We start from the raw sequence: 18244 nt of genomic DNA, 5'->3' as shown, positions 1-18244 counted from the left end.
AGCTAGAAACGGGGAGAGATAGTCAGACAGACTACCGCATGTGCCCGACCGGGATCCACCCGGCACGCCCACCAGGGGGCGATGCTCTGCCCACCAGGGGGCGATTCTCTCCCCTCCAGGGCGATGCTCTGCCCCTCCGGGGCGTCGCTCTGCCGTGACCAGAGCCATCCCCAGCGCTCGGGCCATCTTTGCTCCAATGGAGCCTCGGCTGCGGGAGGGGAAGAGAGAGACAGAGAGGAAGGAGAAGGGGAGGAGTGGAGAAGCAGATGGGCGCTTCTCCTGTGTGCCCTGGCCGGGAATCGAACCCGGGACTTCTGCACGCCAGGCCCACGCTCTACCACTGAGCCAACCGGCCAGGGCTGTGATGATTTTTTTTTTTTTAAAGTACTTAACGATGGTTGAAATGGTTTCATTTCTTAAGTAGTTCAAACTATCACTGTAGCAATATTATATATCCTTTTGAAATACATAGTATCAAACCAGGTCTGAACTTTCACAAAGTCTAAATCAAAGAGTTCAGAATTAAATGAAACTTTAAAGTGCTCAATGATTCTAAAAATATAGTGCCAAATAGTATCCAATCCTGGGGTATTAACTTCAATTTGTGAACATCTTGGAACTAAAATCTATTGACTTGGGCACCCACCTAGTGAGCCATGGAAGATTGCAAAAGATAGAAGCGGGAATAATTGAAATATTAGTTAAAGCAAACTTCATACCAGGTAAGCCCTAGGGTTATATACTGCTCACAAAAATTTAGAGGCTATTTCAAAATGAATATGAAGTGATAAAAAAATTTTTTGATTTTTTTAAGAACATCAGAAAATCAAATGACAAGTCAAAGAAAGTTGTTTGATTATGCAAATGAGATGCAAACCCAACTTTTATTTCATTGGTGAAAATGCACTATACAAATGGCGTTAAGTACTGGAGTATCTGCACGTTCCCTGATCCCCTACGATGAATTAAAGGCCCGAGAAGCGAAAGAATAAAGGAGCCAAACGTGCTTTCCTAATCGAAAACTTCTTTGCAGAAATAACCTTTTCTTCTAGACAAGAGGCTGTCAGCTGACTCGCCCCTCTCTCACACTGCGGCCCCCTCTGGCCCAGCGGCCATCCGTTTGGAGTCTTGGCGATGAGCAGTGCCTGCCTCACCTCGGAATCTCAATGGCATGGGTTGCGTTGGCCTTAGGCCAGCAGCAGCAGCAGCAGCAGCAGCAGCAGGAGGAGGAGGAGGAGGAGGAGGAGGAGGAGGAGGAGGAGGAGGAGGAGGAAGATCAGCGGGAACAGCAATATCCCGCGCCCAGGAGGTGCCCAGGACCCCGCAGGAAAGTGGGAGGGCCGCAGGGCGGGACGTGGATGGAGGGGGCAGTAGGGGCTGGGCGGCGATCCAGGAGTTGCCACGGCGCCCGCGGCGCGCGTCCCTAGCAGCCGCCCGCCCACGTCAAGGTTTGTTTAATAATCGCTGCGGTATTTACGGCCTGGGCTCGCGACGGCCGCGGGGGAGCCCGGAGACCGCGCCGGGCAGCGGATGAGGCGGGGCGGCTGCGGCCCAGGGCACCTCCCCCCGGCTTCCCGAACCCTGCCCGGTCCGACCCGAGGGGGAGGATGGAAACATCTGCCGCGCTCTGAGCCCCCCAGGAAGATAACATCCTTCCCAACTAATCACCCGCAGTCCTGCGGAGGCCACCGACCGGTCGGCTCCGCGTCTCCATCTCCCAGAGCCAGGCCGAGTGGAAAAGCGAACGATGGCGGAAAACCTGAGGAAACTGGTCTCCAACGAGTCTTTACGAGCGATGCAGGACAAACTAGAGCGCTGGCTGAGGGAGTACAACGTGAGTCAGGGCGGGAGACCTCGGGGCTCGCTCTCCCTCTAGGTCCTGTACAGCCTTCGACCGGGGTTTCTTAGGTCTGGCATTGGGGTGGCCGCTCTGCAGAGCCCCGGCGGTTCTGATTCCTAAGAGAGCCAGCCTCGTACCGGGATCGCGGGGAAGGAAAAACCCGCACGTGTCTGCCGGCGCCCTTTCCTCCCCGCGACGCGAGGCGGCGCTGGGGATGCGCGGTCTCCGGAGCGCGGGACTCGGAGCCCGTGATAGCGCCTTCTCTTTAGCGGTAACCAAGGACGCTGGCGGCCCTAGCAACGGGAAAGACCTGCGATCCGCCACTTCCCCCCCCCATTCCTTCCTCCAGCAATCCCCCTCCTATCACCATCTCGAATTATTTATTTATTTATTTATTTATTTTTAATTAATTTATTTTTTTGTATTTTTCTGAAGCTGGAAACGGGGAGAGACAGTCAGACAGACTCTCGCATGCGACCGACTGGGATCCACCCGGCACGCCCACCAGGGGCGAAGCTCTGCCCACCAGGGGGCGATGCTCTGCCCCTCCGGGGCGTCGCTCTGCTGCGACCAGAGCCACTCTAGCGTCTGGGGCAGAGGCCAAGGAGCCATCCCCAGCGCCCGGGCCATCTTTGCTCCAATGGAGCCTTGGCTGCGGGAGGGGAAGAGAGAGACAGAGAGGAAGGAGGAGGTGGGGGTGGAGAAGCAAATGGGCGCTTCTCCTATGTGCCCTGGCCGGGAATCGAACCCAGGTCCCCCACACGCCAGGCCAACGCTCTACCGCTGAGCCAACTGGCCAGGGCCTCGAATTATTATTTTTTTTATTTTATTTTTATTTTTTTATTCATTTTTGGAGAGGAGAGGGAAAGACAGAGGGAGAGAGAGAGAGGAGAGACAGAGAGAAGGGGGGGAGGAGCTGGAAGCATCAACTCCACTATGTGCCTTGACCAGGCAAGCCCAGGGTTTCGAACCGGCGACCTCAGCATTTCCAGGTCGACACTTTATCCACTGCGCCACCACAGGTCAGGCCTCGAATTATTTTTTACTACACTCTTTCTCTTGCTTCTCCGCAAGTCTCACACTATGAAGATACCCAGGGGTTGTATCAGAATAGATTTTTAAACACATCCAGTTGTTTTACCCAGAAGTGAGTGAGACGGTCACTTGCCAACGTTGCGGGTTTCACTGGTGTGCTGGTCAGCGTGGCATTTGGCACAGTTTCAACACCAAGGCAGATTTCCGAAGGCTTGTTGCCTGGGCATTTGTAAGAGGACAATATCTGTTATCAAACCCAGAGCGCTCAAGACTTTTTAATCCCATTCCTGCACAGGCGCCCATTACCCCTCCCCCTTATTCCCCCTCCCGCAAGTTAAAAATCCAGTGCTGAATTTGCTTTTACATTTGGTCTGTCCGTCTTAAATAAGATAGTTCTACTCTTAATAGCAAATAGAACGCGAGTGCCTACTTGCTACCTAGTCTCAGAAGATTGAGAATAACAAATCTTAATACAGGTATTTACCCTTCTTAAAACGACCTCTTAATTTTTTTTTTTTTTTTTTTTTTTTTATTGCCTTGTGGCCTGAATAAGCTCTGAATGTTAGAAAGTATATTAAGTTTGTCAGGAGGCTGGGTCAAATTAAATGATTATTTTAGACACTACCTGTAAGTACGAGAAATGTCAAAATTAACTGTATTTTCGTTTTCATTAACAGTAGTTCATCCCATACCTCCGTTCTCACTGAAACTGACCCAGCCTAGCTTCTCTCCTGGGATTTGACCCTCTGCTTTCTGCCTCCCACCCCTTATCCCCACACATAATAGAGACTGCATTCTCAGAGAGCCATGCCTTTCCAAGTTATGTGTTCATTTCCTGGGCACCATCATTTCTTTTCAACTCTGACATTTCTGTTACGTTTGACTGTTGACACACCCATTCTTCTAAGGCTCTAATAATTTGCTTTTTTGTTTCCTTGTCTTACCCACTTTCCTCTCGCGGCTGTTCTTCAAGGGCCAGATTTTAGAACTCTTCAACCTCCATTCTTTTTTTTTTTTTTAATTAAATTTAATGCCAACCTCCATTCTTGCTTCATCCCTTGTATGTTTGCTGATGAATCTCATATCTGCATTCAGGTTCTGTTCTTATCTGAGGTACCGCTTCTCCGATTGACCATTGATCGTTTTCAGTTATGCTGTTGTCGTCTCAAAGTTAAATTAGTCTAAAACCGACCTTAGCCTCTCCTGTGCCCCAAACACGGACCTCATCTTCATCACGACACATTCCACATCCTTTTCGTCAGCATAATCTGTTGGTACCAGCTTCTAACTTCACAGAGAACCTGAGTACTTTTCTCCACCCCCACTGCTACCACCCTTGTCCACCTTCGATCAGTATTTCATCTGGATTATTACACAAATAAAAGTCTAAAGTGATTCTTCTAAATGTCAAGTGTGATCAAGTTACTTCTTTGGCAAAACCCTTCAGATTTCCTATCTCACTAGGAAGAAGAGCCCAACTTTTTTCAATATCTATCAAGCTCCTACACAACTGTGTTCCTTCAAACTCTGTGACCTCATCTATTACTTTCACCCTTGCTCTATCCACCCTAGCAATACGGGCCTTCTTGTCTTTCTAGAGCAAAGCTGCCCAGTAAAACTTTCTATGATGACCAACATGTTCTATATCTGTACTGTCCAGTATGATGGCTATTGAAACAAATCACAAGAACAATGGTAAACATTGCCGACTTATTTTCTTTTAGTTATTAAAGAGATACTGGATCATTGCATTACTTAGCCTTCAAACTTGGATTCCACTAAATGTTTAGGGACAGCTTGATGCGAACACATAACACTCAGAATTGTTTTATTCCTTTGTAGTTATTGAGAATGTTGGCGAAAGAGCCACAGAGAATCCCTTCTTGTTTAACCAAGAACCGGGCCAATTATAATTTTAATAGTTCATTCAACAAATAATTCTTTAGCGTCTCTTATATGTAAAGGTTTGGGCGAGACACTCTATATTTACACTTTGTGTGGTGCACATTTGTTGATTTATTCATTCAACAAATATTTTTTCAAAGCTTATGATGTACCTGTCTCTGCTAGGTGCTGGGAATAGAAATGTCAAGTGCTTCTTAATGACGGGCTTCTGGAGAAGAGAGTGAAGGACAGAGGAACGGCCTGTGCAGACAGGGAGATGTGCAGAGGCTGGTGTTGGAGAGGGGGCTGTGAATAATATAGTTCAAGGCAGGGAGGGGAAGTGAGATGAGGCTGAGGAGTTCACGTTGTGGGGTGAGAGGGTGGAAGGCCTTAGGTGGTGTCGTAAGGAGTTTGGACTTGATCCGGAGGGCACTGGGGAGACACTGAAAGCATTATGCAGGGAGGAGACATGTTTGGATTGTGTTTTGGAAAGGTTGCTCTAGCTGTTGCATGATGGGGACATTGGAAATTCTGGGGAGGACGGACAGGGCTGGGATATATATTAGGCAAGAGATAATATGAACCAGCCTCTTGTAAACTATGCTGGCACACTTAGTAAATGGGTTGAGGACTCTGAGAATGGTCCTTCAGGTTCTGGTAAGAGGATGCTGTCCCCAGTACCTCTAATGTATTATGCAACATCCCTATGGTGTTATTGGTCAGCTCTGTAAAAGGGTCAAACAACCACCTCATTACTCCATAAAGATGTTAAGATGAGAAGAGATATTAGCCTCCAGACAATGTTAGCAGTACCTGGAAGATCAACTCTAAGCTGAAACTCTCCTCTCTCTGAGATGCTTTTATTTCCACTCAGGCCTGTGGACTAGAGAGTTAATTTTGGTCATATGCTCTGAGATATTACTTTTTGAAATGTGTTCTATGTAATTATAGTAGCAATTAGTAAGACTTTAGTACATCTTTGATAACCCCACCCCTAAGATAAGATAGGATTACATTTCATAAAGTAAAATAATAGACCCCAGGACATTATAATCTGGAGATTTTTGAATATATATATATTTTAAATGAGAAGAGGAGAGATAGTGAGACAGACTCCCACATATGCCACCCTACAACCCCCTTCCCGGGCCGATTCTTAAATCAACCAAGCTCTTTTTAGTGCCTAAGGCTGATGGGCTCAAACCAACCAAGCCATCCTCAGTGCCTGGGGTCAACGCTGGAATCATTTAAGCCACAGGCTGTGGGAGGAGAAGAGGGAGAGAAGGGGGAAGGGGAGGGGGAAGAGAAGCATATGGTCACTTCTCCTGTGTGCCCTGACTGGGAATTGAACTGGGACGTCCGTATGCTGGGCTGATGCTCTATCCACTAACCCAACCAGCCAAGACCAACTTTTGAATATTTGATAAATGAGTGAGGATGGCAAGGCAGGCTGGGTAATGCTTCCTCTGGCATTACTCTCCTCTTGTGTTATAGAAATATTCACTAACAAGTGAAAACAGCATATTAAATATCAGCACGTAAAGAGAAGCTCTTAAGGAGGTATCTACTCTGTTTACTTTAGAATAATCTTGCGGTTGAACTAGAGGCTGCCTTTCTGCCAAAATATGCCGGATTCTTAGTACAGAGTTCATTTGTAGTTGCCAAAATATGCCGGATTCTTAGTGCAGAGTTCATTTGTAGTTGCTATGGTGTCTTCAAACAGACTCCCTGCCTGTTTTCACTCCTCTCCTATAGTCAACAATACTTCTCCATTCTTGACGATTCACTCTAATTAGTAAATCTACAGAGAACATTTTTCTTCCCTTCAGAAGCTTCATCTCTTTATTAGGTAGACTGTGCTGCAGGAATGAATAAAATCCCCAGATTTTAGTGTCATAACATACAGGGACTTCTGTCTTATCCATGCCAAGTCTGGTGGCAGCTCTCTCCATCATTGGCTCAGCTTTTGGGGCCCTCCATCTGGGGCAGCAGCCCTCTCGTTACAGAACCCCGAGCATCCACAGGGGGGGAGAGAGCAACGAGCTTGCACTGTTTTACATTAGACACATCACTTCTGCTCATCATCCCTCAGCCAGAATTAGTTATGTGGCTCCAATCTAATTGTGAGGGAGCCTGAGCAATGGGGAGCACATGAATGTGGTTGCTGCTTTCGTTTCTGCCATAGTTACTAACGATGAATTCATGGCTAGGAAAGATACTGAAAAGTGATTAGGGCAGATCAGTTTATTTTTACATTTTATTTGTGCTTGTTTTTTGTTTTGTTTTGTTTTGGAGAGAGGCAGGGAGAGAACGACAGGAACATGGAGCTGCTCCTGTATGTGCCCTGACTGGGGAATCGAACCAGCAACCTCCACACTCCAGGCCAGTGCTCCAACCAGCCGAGCTATCCGGCCAGGGCTTCAGATTATTTTATTTTTTACAGACGGACTATCAACTTCTTAATTTGACTTATTTTCATTTAGGACAAACTTGTTTTTTTATTTTTTAATCATGCAGTTTTTTTAAAGATTTTATTTATTCATTTTAGAGAGAAGAGACACAGAGAAAGAGAGACAGAGAGAGAGAAAGGGGGAGGAGCAGAAAGCATCAACTCCCATATGTGCCTTGACTAGGCAAGCTCGAGGTTTTGAACCGGCGACCTCAGCGTTCCAGGTCAACGCTATACCCATTGCGCCACCACAGGTCAGGCTAGGACAAACTTGTTAATGTAAAGATTAATACTTGAGAAGAATAAATAATGAAAGAACTCCAATAGGAATTTAACTAAGATCTAAGGGAGAAGCCTACCTGTAAGCTTTCGTTAAATTGTTGGGGTATATATAACCCTACATTTTCTTAGACCTAAAGTTCAGTATTTTGGTTTTAAAACTGTGTTTTCGAAGTAGTGGTGATGTGCAAAACCAGCCATGATGAAGAATAAAGGGTTATTTTTGGGAACAGAGCTACCTGAAGGACTGACTAGTAAGGGACTGCCACTTCCCTAGGGGAGTGTTTGTAGCCTGTTATAACCAGCGTATAAAGAACCCTTGAATGCTTTCAAAGGACTCTTGATGTATTATTGCCTTTCAACCTTGTAAGAACCTATGAAATAGTAGGTTTTATTTTCTACATTTTACAGATGAGAAAACCAAACCTTAAGAGGGCAGCTTGCCTGCCCAAGGTCAGTCCGCTAGAAAGGGTGGAACTTGGATTTGAAACCCCGTCTTTTGCTGGTCAAGTCCATTCTCTTATCTCCTGCAGAGGAGGGAAGGCATAAGGAAATTCCACTTACTTGCAGTGCCCGTTTCCTGCCGCCGTCCCCACCCAATCCCAGCATATGTACTCTGGACAGTGGGAGTCAGAGAAGGCGGATGGGGGGCTTTTGTTTTCCATGTGTGAATCTCCTTGATGCAGGAACCTGCAAAAGGCTGCCCCCTGCCCCCAGACTAGTCTCTGTACACTGATAATCGTCTCTTCTCCTTCCTTATCCAAAAATCCTCTAACTGGCATTTTGAAATGGTATTCTTATTGTATATAAAATAAATTTAAAAAAATAAAAACGTCAGATAAACCGTTTAATGTAATAGCATTCATATTATAAAGGAATGTTGTGATGAATCCTTTTGTACTATTTAATTCATATAGGTGAAGCATGTTCTGTGTGTGTGACTGACGTTTCTTAGAAAATAACTGTTATTTGTACTGAAACTGATGGATTTAAATAGCTTTCCAAACAAAAGTTTACAAGTTGATTACAAATAGTTAGTATTAATTTAGTGATGGGAAATTTTCGCTCTTTTTCATGTTGTGGACATGAGGCAAGGTTAGTAATAGAATAGCAGACAGGAGAGAACCACTGGTAGCGAGGCGTGGGTGATCGGGTCCTCCTGGGGGAGATGCTTTAAGGTCGAGGCTGCTCAGGAGGAAGTGAAAGGGATCAAAGGGTTGGTGTGACCGGAGTGAAGAGAGTCACTGGAGGGAAGGAAGGCTGGATACATTGTGTGCAGACTTTTAGGAAGGACCTTGGCAATGGGGCAACATTTTGGTTCAATAGACCAGGAGCTTTGCTTGGGCCAGAGCGTGGAGACACCGAAGGGATGGGAACAAAGCTACTGTCCTGTCGCTCTCCTTCCCCATACTATGAAACATCTTCAGAGAGTACTATCCTTCTGTCCTCATTGCCTTTGCTTCCTCAACTTGGAACAATCTGGAAGGACACCAGGGACCCCCCGCCCCTTTCATTCTGCTACAACAGCTTGCTCATAACAGTCACTAGAAGCCACCTGGTGGTCAGACGAGTCCAATCTCTTTTTCCCTAGTCCTAGTTCCTTGATTTCTCTGCAGCAGTTGACACACCTTATCAAATTGTATGCCGTTAGCTGCTTCGCAGATGCTAGTGATTCTCAATCTTTCTCTAGTGTGGGCCTTTCTCCAGTGCCCCTGACCTGTCCCCTGTCTTCCAGACAGCTTGGAAGCTGCACATCCCCCAATGAATACAATCCTCACGGGACCAGTTACCCCTGTCCCGCCTTTCTGGCTGGCTACCTGTGGCCTCTGGTTGGGCACTGGCATCACAATCTCCCCTGCCACCCAGGTCAGAAACCTGGGCCCTTCCCTCCCATCTCACCTCACAAATGGACACGTCGAGCCTTGAGGACTCCACTCCTTAAATATGTGTCAGATACCTCCCACTTTCCCCTTCTAGTGGCTATTGTTCTAGTTGAAGTTCCCATCATTTCCTGAATGTGTGGGAAAACCAGGTTCTTGGGTATGCCTAGTGCAGATCTCAGGAGAACTTGTTTGCCAAAACGTCTGCAGCCCAGGCTGAAGGCTTGGTACAGTGGCCTCATGCTGTCCAGAGAACTCTGCCCCTAACTGGGCTCACACTCTCTTTACAGCCCTCACAGAAGCCATTACGGTTACAAAAAGGGGATGGGCGGCCCACCACTGTTGCACAGGGGTTGGTAGATTTAAAAGACCATGTTTTCTTCATGTTAAGAGTCCTAGTGGTTATATTCCTGAATATTCTACTCCTGTTACCTCTAGCTTTCCATCTGAATGAAGCCACAGGAGTAAGCGTGAGGTTACTTGTTGAAGTTCCACACCTAGGACATGGCCGATGCCTATTGATTTCCTTGGCTTCCTCTGTGTACACCTCCAATCTGACTTCAAAAGCACTGGTTGAGGGTTTTTTTTTGTGTGTGTGTGGCTCCTAATGGCCCAGACCAGTGATTTTCAACACAGGGCAAAGTTTTAAAAACTACCCACAGAAATCAATGCACTTTACTTCACAACATAGCACCTGTGCACCTTTATGCTTATACTAGAAAGCCCGGCGGTCATACAAAATGACCGCTGTTCTAGATATTATAAATTGTAATTAAAATTATTTGTGTAAAGGTGTCTGCTAATTCAAACTGAATTACCCAGGGCAGGCGGCGAGGACACCCCTTTGCTTACTGCCCCACGGGGTTTCCCCCTCTACTTGCTTAATTGCTTAAAGTAGAGTGCAATGAAGGAAACCACTGGCGGTACATTTCTTAAGAGCCACCGCTAGCTCAATAAATAAAGGTGATTTAAATAGTAAAATGTTAATTCACATGTCAAAGATCTCTTTGTACACAACATTTCTTGTGTAGATCTTTCCATCATTTTTAAGCTCGCCTTGCAGAGGACCATCAATTATTTTTAATTTTACGTCCATTCTTTCATGAACTCTTGAACAGGCAACATAAAGTTGACCGTGTCCAAATGCAGGCTCAGGTAAAAAAATGCCAACACGCTTAAGCGTTTGGCCCTGAGACTTATTGATGGTCATAGCAAAGGCAAGTTTTACAGGAAATTGTCTATGTCTCAATTGAAACGGCAACCCTGTTTGAGATGGAGCCAAATCAATTCTTGGAATGACATGTATTTCACCTTTAGAGGAGCCAGTCAAAGACTTAGCTATTATGACATTATTTTTCAATTGGAGAACCTCTAGTCTTGTACCATTGCAAAGACCCCTTCTGGTGTTAAGATTTCTTAACAGCATAATAATTGCTCCAATCTTTAACCTCAATTTGTGAGGTGGCATGCCAGAAGGCGGGACTATTTGAATGCCGTGGCAACTTCACCCCATTGGCTAGTACAATTACGCAAGCAACCAATAAGCTATCAGCAACAAACAGACACTTAAGCCACATATAATAAAGATAACTGGAGCAAGGTTTTTACAAATCTTATCTTTAGTAGTTGTGATATACTGTGTTTTCTCTTAATTTTTATTGGACGTGGGCTGGTTGAGAGTTACTAAACTGATCTCACTTTCCACTAGCTCTGTGGTTCCAATATTGTTTGCACAGAGAAGTCTTCTAGAAAGCTTTACATTTTTTTTCAATGTCCAGGCTCCACTGTGAAACAATGAGAATTTCATGGGGTAGGAGCCCACAAAGCTCAGGCGCAGGCTTTCGTGAGTCTTCTTGGCTTCTTACAATTTCTTAGCCTCACTACTGAAATCTGATCCGACCTTTATTATAGCAAGTAGTCACTAGTTTTGTATTTTTCAATGTGCTTATCTTAGACTATAAATTCCTCAAGGGCAAGAGACAGTCTCCTTCACCATCCTGTCCCTGGCACCCAGCACACAGTAGCTTCATCCCGGAAGATCGGCTGAGAGCAAAGAGGCACAAGTGAGGCAGAGAATGAACCATCTCCTTCTTTGCCTTCCTGATTCCTTGTCTTTCTTCCTGGCTATCCTCGTATTTCTTACTGCTCTTGTGTTGTTTTTCATTCGCCGGCCCTTCTTCCTTAGCCCACTTCTGAATTAGCAAACGTGCCCTCAGCCCTCTGCCTGTCCTCTCCTCCTAGTGATCTCCTCTGTGCCTGTGGCTTCCACTCCCCACCTGCCGACTGCTTCCAAAGCCACTCCTCCAACCCTCCCTCCTCTTGGGTTCAGACTGCTTCTCCAGCTCTTCTGGGTAATGTGTCGTGGTTGAGAGCTTGACTCCAGTGTCAGAGGCTGCAGGAATGGGTGCAGGTCAAACACTCTCTCTTCCAATTTCTTAAGATCTTTATTCTCCTTGGTGGTGGATTTGGGATGATGGGTGGTATTCAGTTTGCAGGGTTGTTTTGAGGGTTCTATGAACCAGTGTGTTTCAAGCTCTTGGCACAGTGCCTGGCTGGCGGAGAGTTGGTGCTCAATAATTGTTAGGTGCTATGACTGACATTTCCATCTGAGGTCCTGCAGACCCCCTAGACCAGGGGTCCCCAAACTACGGCCTGAGGGCCGCATGCGGCCCCCTGAAGTCATTTATCCGGCCCCCACTGCACTTCTGGAAGGGGCACCTCTTTCATTGGTGGTCAGTGAGAGGAGCACAGGATGTGGATCCAGGAGCATCCTGTGCTCCAGGAGCACTGTATGTGGTGGCGCTCAAAGCGCGGTGTCGCTCACGTACAGTACTACTTCCGGTGACACGCGGCAGGGCTCTGGAAGCGCGTCATATCACTTGTTACGGCTAGCAGTGACAAATATGGAACCGGACATTGACCATCTCATTAGTCAAAAGCAGGCCCATAGTTTCCATTGAAATACTGGTCAGTTTGTTGATTTAAATTTACTTGTTCTTTGTTTTAAATATTGTATTTGTTCCCATTTTGCTTTTTTACTTTAAAATAAGATATGTGCAGTGTGCATAGGGATTTGTTCATAGTTTTTTTTTATAGTCCGACCCTCCAACGGTCTGAGGGACAGTGAACTGGCCCCCTGTGTAAAAAGTTTGGGGACCCCTGCCCTAGACTGTCTCCAAAACAGCATCATCCCTCTTATACCTCTTACCTGTTTCCAAACTTTCCAACTTCTTCCTCAAGTAATGCTGGTGTTAGTGGTGAACACAGATGTGACATGGGGCTGGGAACGACTTCTAGGGGGCCCTTGGCATCTCAGCATCCCTCAGCATCCCTCAGCCAGATGGGTCAAACCGCCTACCTTCCTGCCGGGCAGGCTCTCTAATCCAAACCCTGTCGGGTCTGCTTCTGCCAGCTTGATTTTCGTAAAATGCGAAGCAAATCTGACCATGTCACACCCACGCTCCTTTACTTGCCTTGTTAAATCTTTCAGGGATGGGGTGAAGCCCAGGGGCCATGTGACAATCAGGTCCTTCGTTATGTGGTCTGTGCCTGTATTCCATTTTCCCCTGTAGTACACCTTGTTGTTTCTTGCCTTGTTACCTGCTCTTCCTCCTCTTGAAATGTCCTAACTTCTTACCTAACCTCATCCGTCACCAGTGTGAGTTTTGTCTCCTCAACAGCTGACCATCCACCTAAAACCCTTAAGAAACTGTAAGGTAATTATTTAACCCAACATGTTTCCCATTCACTATCCCGCCTTCCCCTGTGGCTGAGCTCATGGACAGCAGGCAACACTTTTTATTTTTATTTTAATGTGGTTTTGTGTCCTGAGCTGCCAGCCCAAGCCTTTACATATAATAGGAGTTCAATGATTTATGAATGAAGGAAGTTTGAGGGTCTGTGCTTTGAATTAGGAGACAGTATAATTAGTTCAAATCTTTATCTTGTGTGAGTATGTGTTTGGTAATGTGACACTATTAAAAAAACTATTGTATCTTGTGCAATGCTCTGTGTTAGAGATGGCAACGTGTTGTGACATGTCTTGGGAACAGGAACCGTCTGACAGTATATTCTCTTCCGTTATTTAAGTTGTGCATACATTTGACAAACATTCCTTTGACAGGTGAGAATTCTACCACTGAACCACCCGTGCGACACACATTCCTTTGGGCAGCTACTTTGTACCAGGCATAGGCAAGGCTTAAGAGCAAATAGTAATAATACCACCATAATAGTTCTAATGATTATGTAGCTTCTCTCTTTTTTTTTTCTTTTTTGTATTTTTCTGAAGTGAGAAGCAGGGAGGCAGACAGGCAGACTCCCGCATGTGCCCGACCAGGACCCATCAGGCATGCCCACCAGGGGGCGATGCTCTGCCCGTCTGGGCCGTTGCTCTGATTTGTCCGGAGCCATTCCAGCGCCTGAGGCAGAGGCCATGGAGCCATCCTCAGTGCCTGGGCCAACTTTGCTCCAATGGAGCCTTGGCTGCAAGAGGGGAAGAGAGGGACAGAGAGAAAGGAGAGAAGGAAGGGTAGAGAAGCAGATGGGCACATCTCCTGTGTGCCCTGACCAGGAATCGAACCTAGGACTTCCACACGCCAGGCCAACACTCTACCTCTGAGCTAGCCGGCCAGGGCCTGTAGCTCCTCTCTTTTGCACCTAACTTAGCTCATGAGATCAACCACCTCCTGAATATGAGTAAACAGAGGCTCATATTGGAAATTCCTTTTCTAAGGGAATGTAGCTAATAAGTGGAAAACCAGACTTGAACTAAGGTCTGCCTTATTCCTGAGCCCACTGCTCCTTTCAACTCCAGATGCCACCTCATAGGTACCAATTGTTGAATGCATTCTGTCTCTGAGGTGCTGAATATTCATTATTTTGATTTAATTCTCCTAATACGCTGCAAGGCATTATCTGTCCTCATTTCTGGAGAGGAAATGGGCTCAGAGAGTTTAAGTAACCTGTGCAACATCACATAAAACTTGTGACAAGTGGCAGAGCTGAGATACTCCTTCAGGTCTGCTTGGCTCCTATGCCCATTCTGTGTCCACTAGCACATGGCATGGTCCAGCCAGGGGCAAGAGGCTGTAAGGGGAATTGAAGGTCAGTGTTCTAAGTGCAGGAGTTAAATAACAAGGGCAAGGAGCCGCTGGTTCTTTTTATCAAGTGAGAGGCAGGGAGGTAGAAAGACAGACTCCTGCATGTGCCCCCTAACTGGGATCCACCTGGCATCCCCCCCCCCATCTGGGGCTAATGTTCTGCCCATGTGGGGCTGCTACTCTGTTGCTTAGCTACTGAACTATTTGTGCCTGAGGTGAGGCCACGGAGCCATCCTCAGTGCCCCGGGCCGAGTTGTTCATTTGAGCCATGGCTGTGGGAAGGGGAGAGAGAGAGAGAGAGAGAGAGAGAGAGGGAGAAGGGATGGGGGAGGGGTGGAGAAACATGGTTGCTTTTGTGTGCCCTGACCGGAAATTGAACCCGGTACTTCCACATGCCAGGCTGATGCCCTACTGCTGAGCCAACCAGCAGGGCAAGGAGCTGCTGGTTCAACAAGCAAGGAATGAAGATAGCTATTTAAGCTGTGTGCTCAAAATGTTCTGATCTTGCCAATACTATGCGAAGTCATTCATTCATTCATTCATCAAATATTGTTGAGCCTTTGTTTTGCTATACTAGTGGAAATTGATACAAACATGAGAAAGGCAAAATCATTTTTTAAAAACACACAGCTTTCCTAGGAGAAAGGGGTAGAGGATGAGACAGGGAACCAAATGGCCACAACAGGAATAAGCTACAGCAGAGCTCCTCACCCAGTCCTACTCACCAGGCATGGGAAGCAGACCAGCAGCTGCCCCTGGGTCTGCAAGGCCCCCAAGATCTCTCTGCCAACTCTCTGACCTCCTGTGCGAAGCCACGTGCGCCTGCTTTTGGTTCTCCAGGTTGCCAGCCAACTTTCTGCCATAGGGCCTTTGCCCCTGCTGTTCCCACAGCCCTATACACTCCCTGGTCTCTGCATTCGGGACCTAGCTCAGTGTCTCCTCCTCAGAGAGGCCTCCCTAACTGCCCTCCTGTTCACTCTGTCACGTTATCTAGTGCTCCCTTCACTCCTGGCACTAATCCTCATCTAAACATCAGTATATTTAGTGGTTAAGAGCATGAGATCTGGACCTAGGCCGCTTGGGTTCTGATCTCAGTTCTGACGTATTATTAGCTAAGTAATCTTGGGCAAGTTTTTTTTTAACCCCTATGCATCTCAGTCTTCTCATCTGAAGATGGGAATAATAATAATCGCACTCCCATCTCACACTGTACTATTGTGGGGATTAACTGAGTTTCTATATATGTATATGCATGGCTTGAATAGCGCCTCACGTTTAGGGGGTATGTAAAAAGTCCAAAATATGTGAACCACGTCATGCTCACTCATCCATCCAATACTTACTGTGCTTTAATATGCAGGCTAGGACTACAACAGTGAATGAACAGGGCAGGCACAGCCTCAGTCCACAGGGAGCTTACTACCTGTCTGGAGCACTGCTCTTGTTGACACAGATATGCATTTTTCTTGTAAACTTTTGCCTAGAAGTCATCTAAACTTTTCCTATTCATTCTAGTTTCTATCCTGCATGTGACCCACTTCCTGTGTTGGGACTCCTAGTGCCCACTCCTAGTGCCTTATTATGATTTGAGCTGACACATCAGTCTGTGCATTTTAACTCCCACTTTGTTGCTTATAGTTGTGTCCCTTCCTTTATTGTTAGACTCTATTAGAGCTTCAGCCAATGAGGAAACTGTAGAAATTCACCAGGGAGATGACAAAAGCAGGGTAATAGCTAAGAGGCCCGCCTCTTGGCTTCTTCATGCTCTGCCCTTATTGCTCAGAATGTCCTACAACTGGTTGAACCACCCCTTTCCCCAAGTCTGCCTACTTTCTTCTTGCCTACATTTTACTTCCTCTTGGAAGGAAGTCTTCCTTGACTTTCCAAGACAGAGGGGTCCTGAGTAGACCTTGTGCTCAGCCCTGTGGTCAGACATTATTCCACAGCAGGAGAACCGCCCACTGTCTGTCTCCCCCATTCATCTGCACGTGCCGTATGGCCTGACCCATCTCTTTTGTCTTATTCTCCATTGTATCCCAGCAATACCCTCTTACTGTTAACAAGTAGTGTTTTTGTATACTTATTGAACTTAGGTAGAGGACAAGAACCAATAAAGTAGGTAAATTAGGAAACAATGATTTGCCCTGTGTTACAATTTTTGCAAGATTTCACTGAGTATGGAGTTACGGTTATTGGTATTAAAAGAACCCCCATTCTTCAGTGGCTTAACATCCACCAATAACTTTCTTGATTATGTAATGGTCCTTGTAAGTGTTCAATTAACCTATCAAATCTTGTGGCTCCACTGTCCCTAATGTCCTTGGAGTCCCTGTGATTGGCTGGCAGGTGGGGAAAGAGAGAAAAAGAAGAGAACCCCTCGAGGGGTACCCCAGAGCCAGGTGGCCCCGGGAGTACCCCAGAGCCGGGTGGCCCCGGGAGTACCGCAGAGCCGGGTGGCCCCGGGAGTACAGCAGAGCCGGGTGGCCCCGGGAGTACCGCAGAGCCGGGTGGCCCCGGGAGTACAGCAGAGCCGGGTGGCCCCGGGAGTACCGCAGAGCCGGGTGGCCCCGGGAGTACAGCAGAGCCGGGTGGCCCCGGGAGTACAGCAGACCCGGGTGGCCCCGGGAGTACAGCAGAGCCAGGTGGCCCCGGGAGTACAGCAGAGCCGGGTGGCCCCGAGAGTACCCCAGAGCCGGGTGGCCCCGGGAGTACATCAGAGCCGGGTAGCCCCGGGAGTACCCCACGGCCGGGTGGCCCCGGGAGTACAGCAGAGCCAGGTGGCCCCAGGAGTACAGCAGAGCCAGGTGGCCCGGGAGTACCCCAGACCCAGGTAGCCCCAGGAGTACAGCAGAGCCAGGTGGCCCGGGAGTACCCCACGGCCAGGTGGCCCCGGGAGTACAGCAGAGCCAGGTGGCCCGGGAGTACCCCAGATCCAGGTGGCCCCGGGAGTACCCCACGGCCAGGTGGCCCCGGAAGTACCCCAGAGCCAGGTGGCCCCGGGAGTACCCCACGGCCAGGTGGCCCCGGGAGTACCGCAGAGCCAGGTGGCCCCGGGAGTACAGCAGAGCCAGGTGGCCCCGGGAGTACCCCAGAGCCAGGTGGCCCCGGGAGTAAAGCAGAGCCAGGTGGCCTTGGGAGTACAGCAGAGCCAGGTGGCCCTGTTGTAAAGTGAAGTCCTTGTCAACCTGCAATGGGAGTAAAGAATTGCACTGATGTCCACCATTTTGGCTTTGCAGACAAACTCATGTGATCAAAATCTAAGTCTTTGCCTCGAACTCATTGAACAAGTTGCTAAGGTGCAGGGACAACTCTTTGGAATCCTCACTGTAACAGCTCAAGAAGGTGAGGATAGCCTGTGCCTTCCCATCCAGCTTCCCCTCCCCCCTTTTTCTTTTCTTTTCTTTCCTTTCCTTTCCTTTCCTTTCCTTTCCTTTCCTTTCCTTTCCTTTTCTTTTCTCTTCTTTTCTTTGTGCTCTCTGAGTTGGTGTGGTTGAATTTCTCTGGCTGACCTGCTTTGTGGATTCTTTTAGGAGGACATTATGATGGTGTGCAAGTCATCAAATCGCGTCTTCTGCCTTGGCTGGAGGCCTCCTTTACTGCGGCCTCCCTGGGAAAGCCTGTCGACAGCAAGGTCCCCTCTCTACAGGTAAGGATGTTAGAGGACTCCCCTCGACTTGCAGCATCCTGATCAGGCTCTGGGAACTCAAACTTATATAAGATATGGTTTGACTTCGAGAGGGGCTCAACTCTACTTATGGAGTTGGGTCATAGGTAT

General features: G+C 47.5%; 1 protein-coding gene across 2 annotated transcripts in view; it reads left to right on the top strand.

The window, feature by feature from the left end:
* The first annotated feature begins 1315 nt into the window (after positions 1 to 1315).
* Positions 1316 to 18244, top strand: part of SPATA18 (spermatogenesis associated 18) — a 50274-nt gene continuing 33345 nt past the window's right edge. For both annotated transcript variants that reach the window (XM_066279067.1, XM_066279066.1), the window contains exons 1-3: positions 1316 to 1834; positions 17706 to 17811; positions 18000 to 18115. In XM_066279067.1, the coding sequence (XP_066135164.1) occupies positions 1748 to 1834; positions 17706 to 17811; positions 18000 to 18115 (309 nt within the window). In that variant the 5' untranslated portion in view covers positions 1316 to 1747. The remainder of the gene's footprint in view (positions 1835 to 17705; positions 17812 to 17999; positions 18116 to 18244) is intronic.

The sequence above is a fragment of the Saccopteryx bilineata genome, chromosome 5 (assembly GCF_036850765.1).
Source record: "Saccopteryx bilineata isolate mSacBil1 chromosome 5, mSacBil1_pri_phased_curated, whole genome shotgun sequence".
Lineage (NCBI taxonomy): Eukaryota > Metazoa > Chordata > Mammalia > Chiroptera > Emballonuridae > Saccopteryx > Saccopteryx bilineata.
Note: the sequence above shows the minus strand (reverse complement) of the source record. Positions and strands in the feature narration are given on the sequence as shown.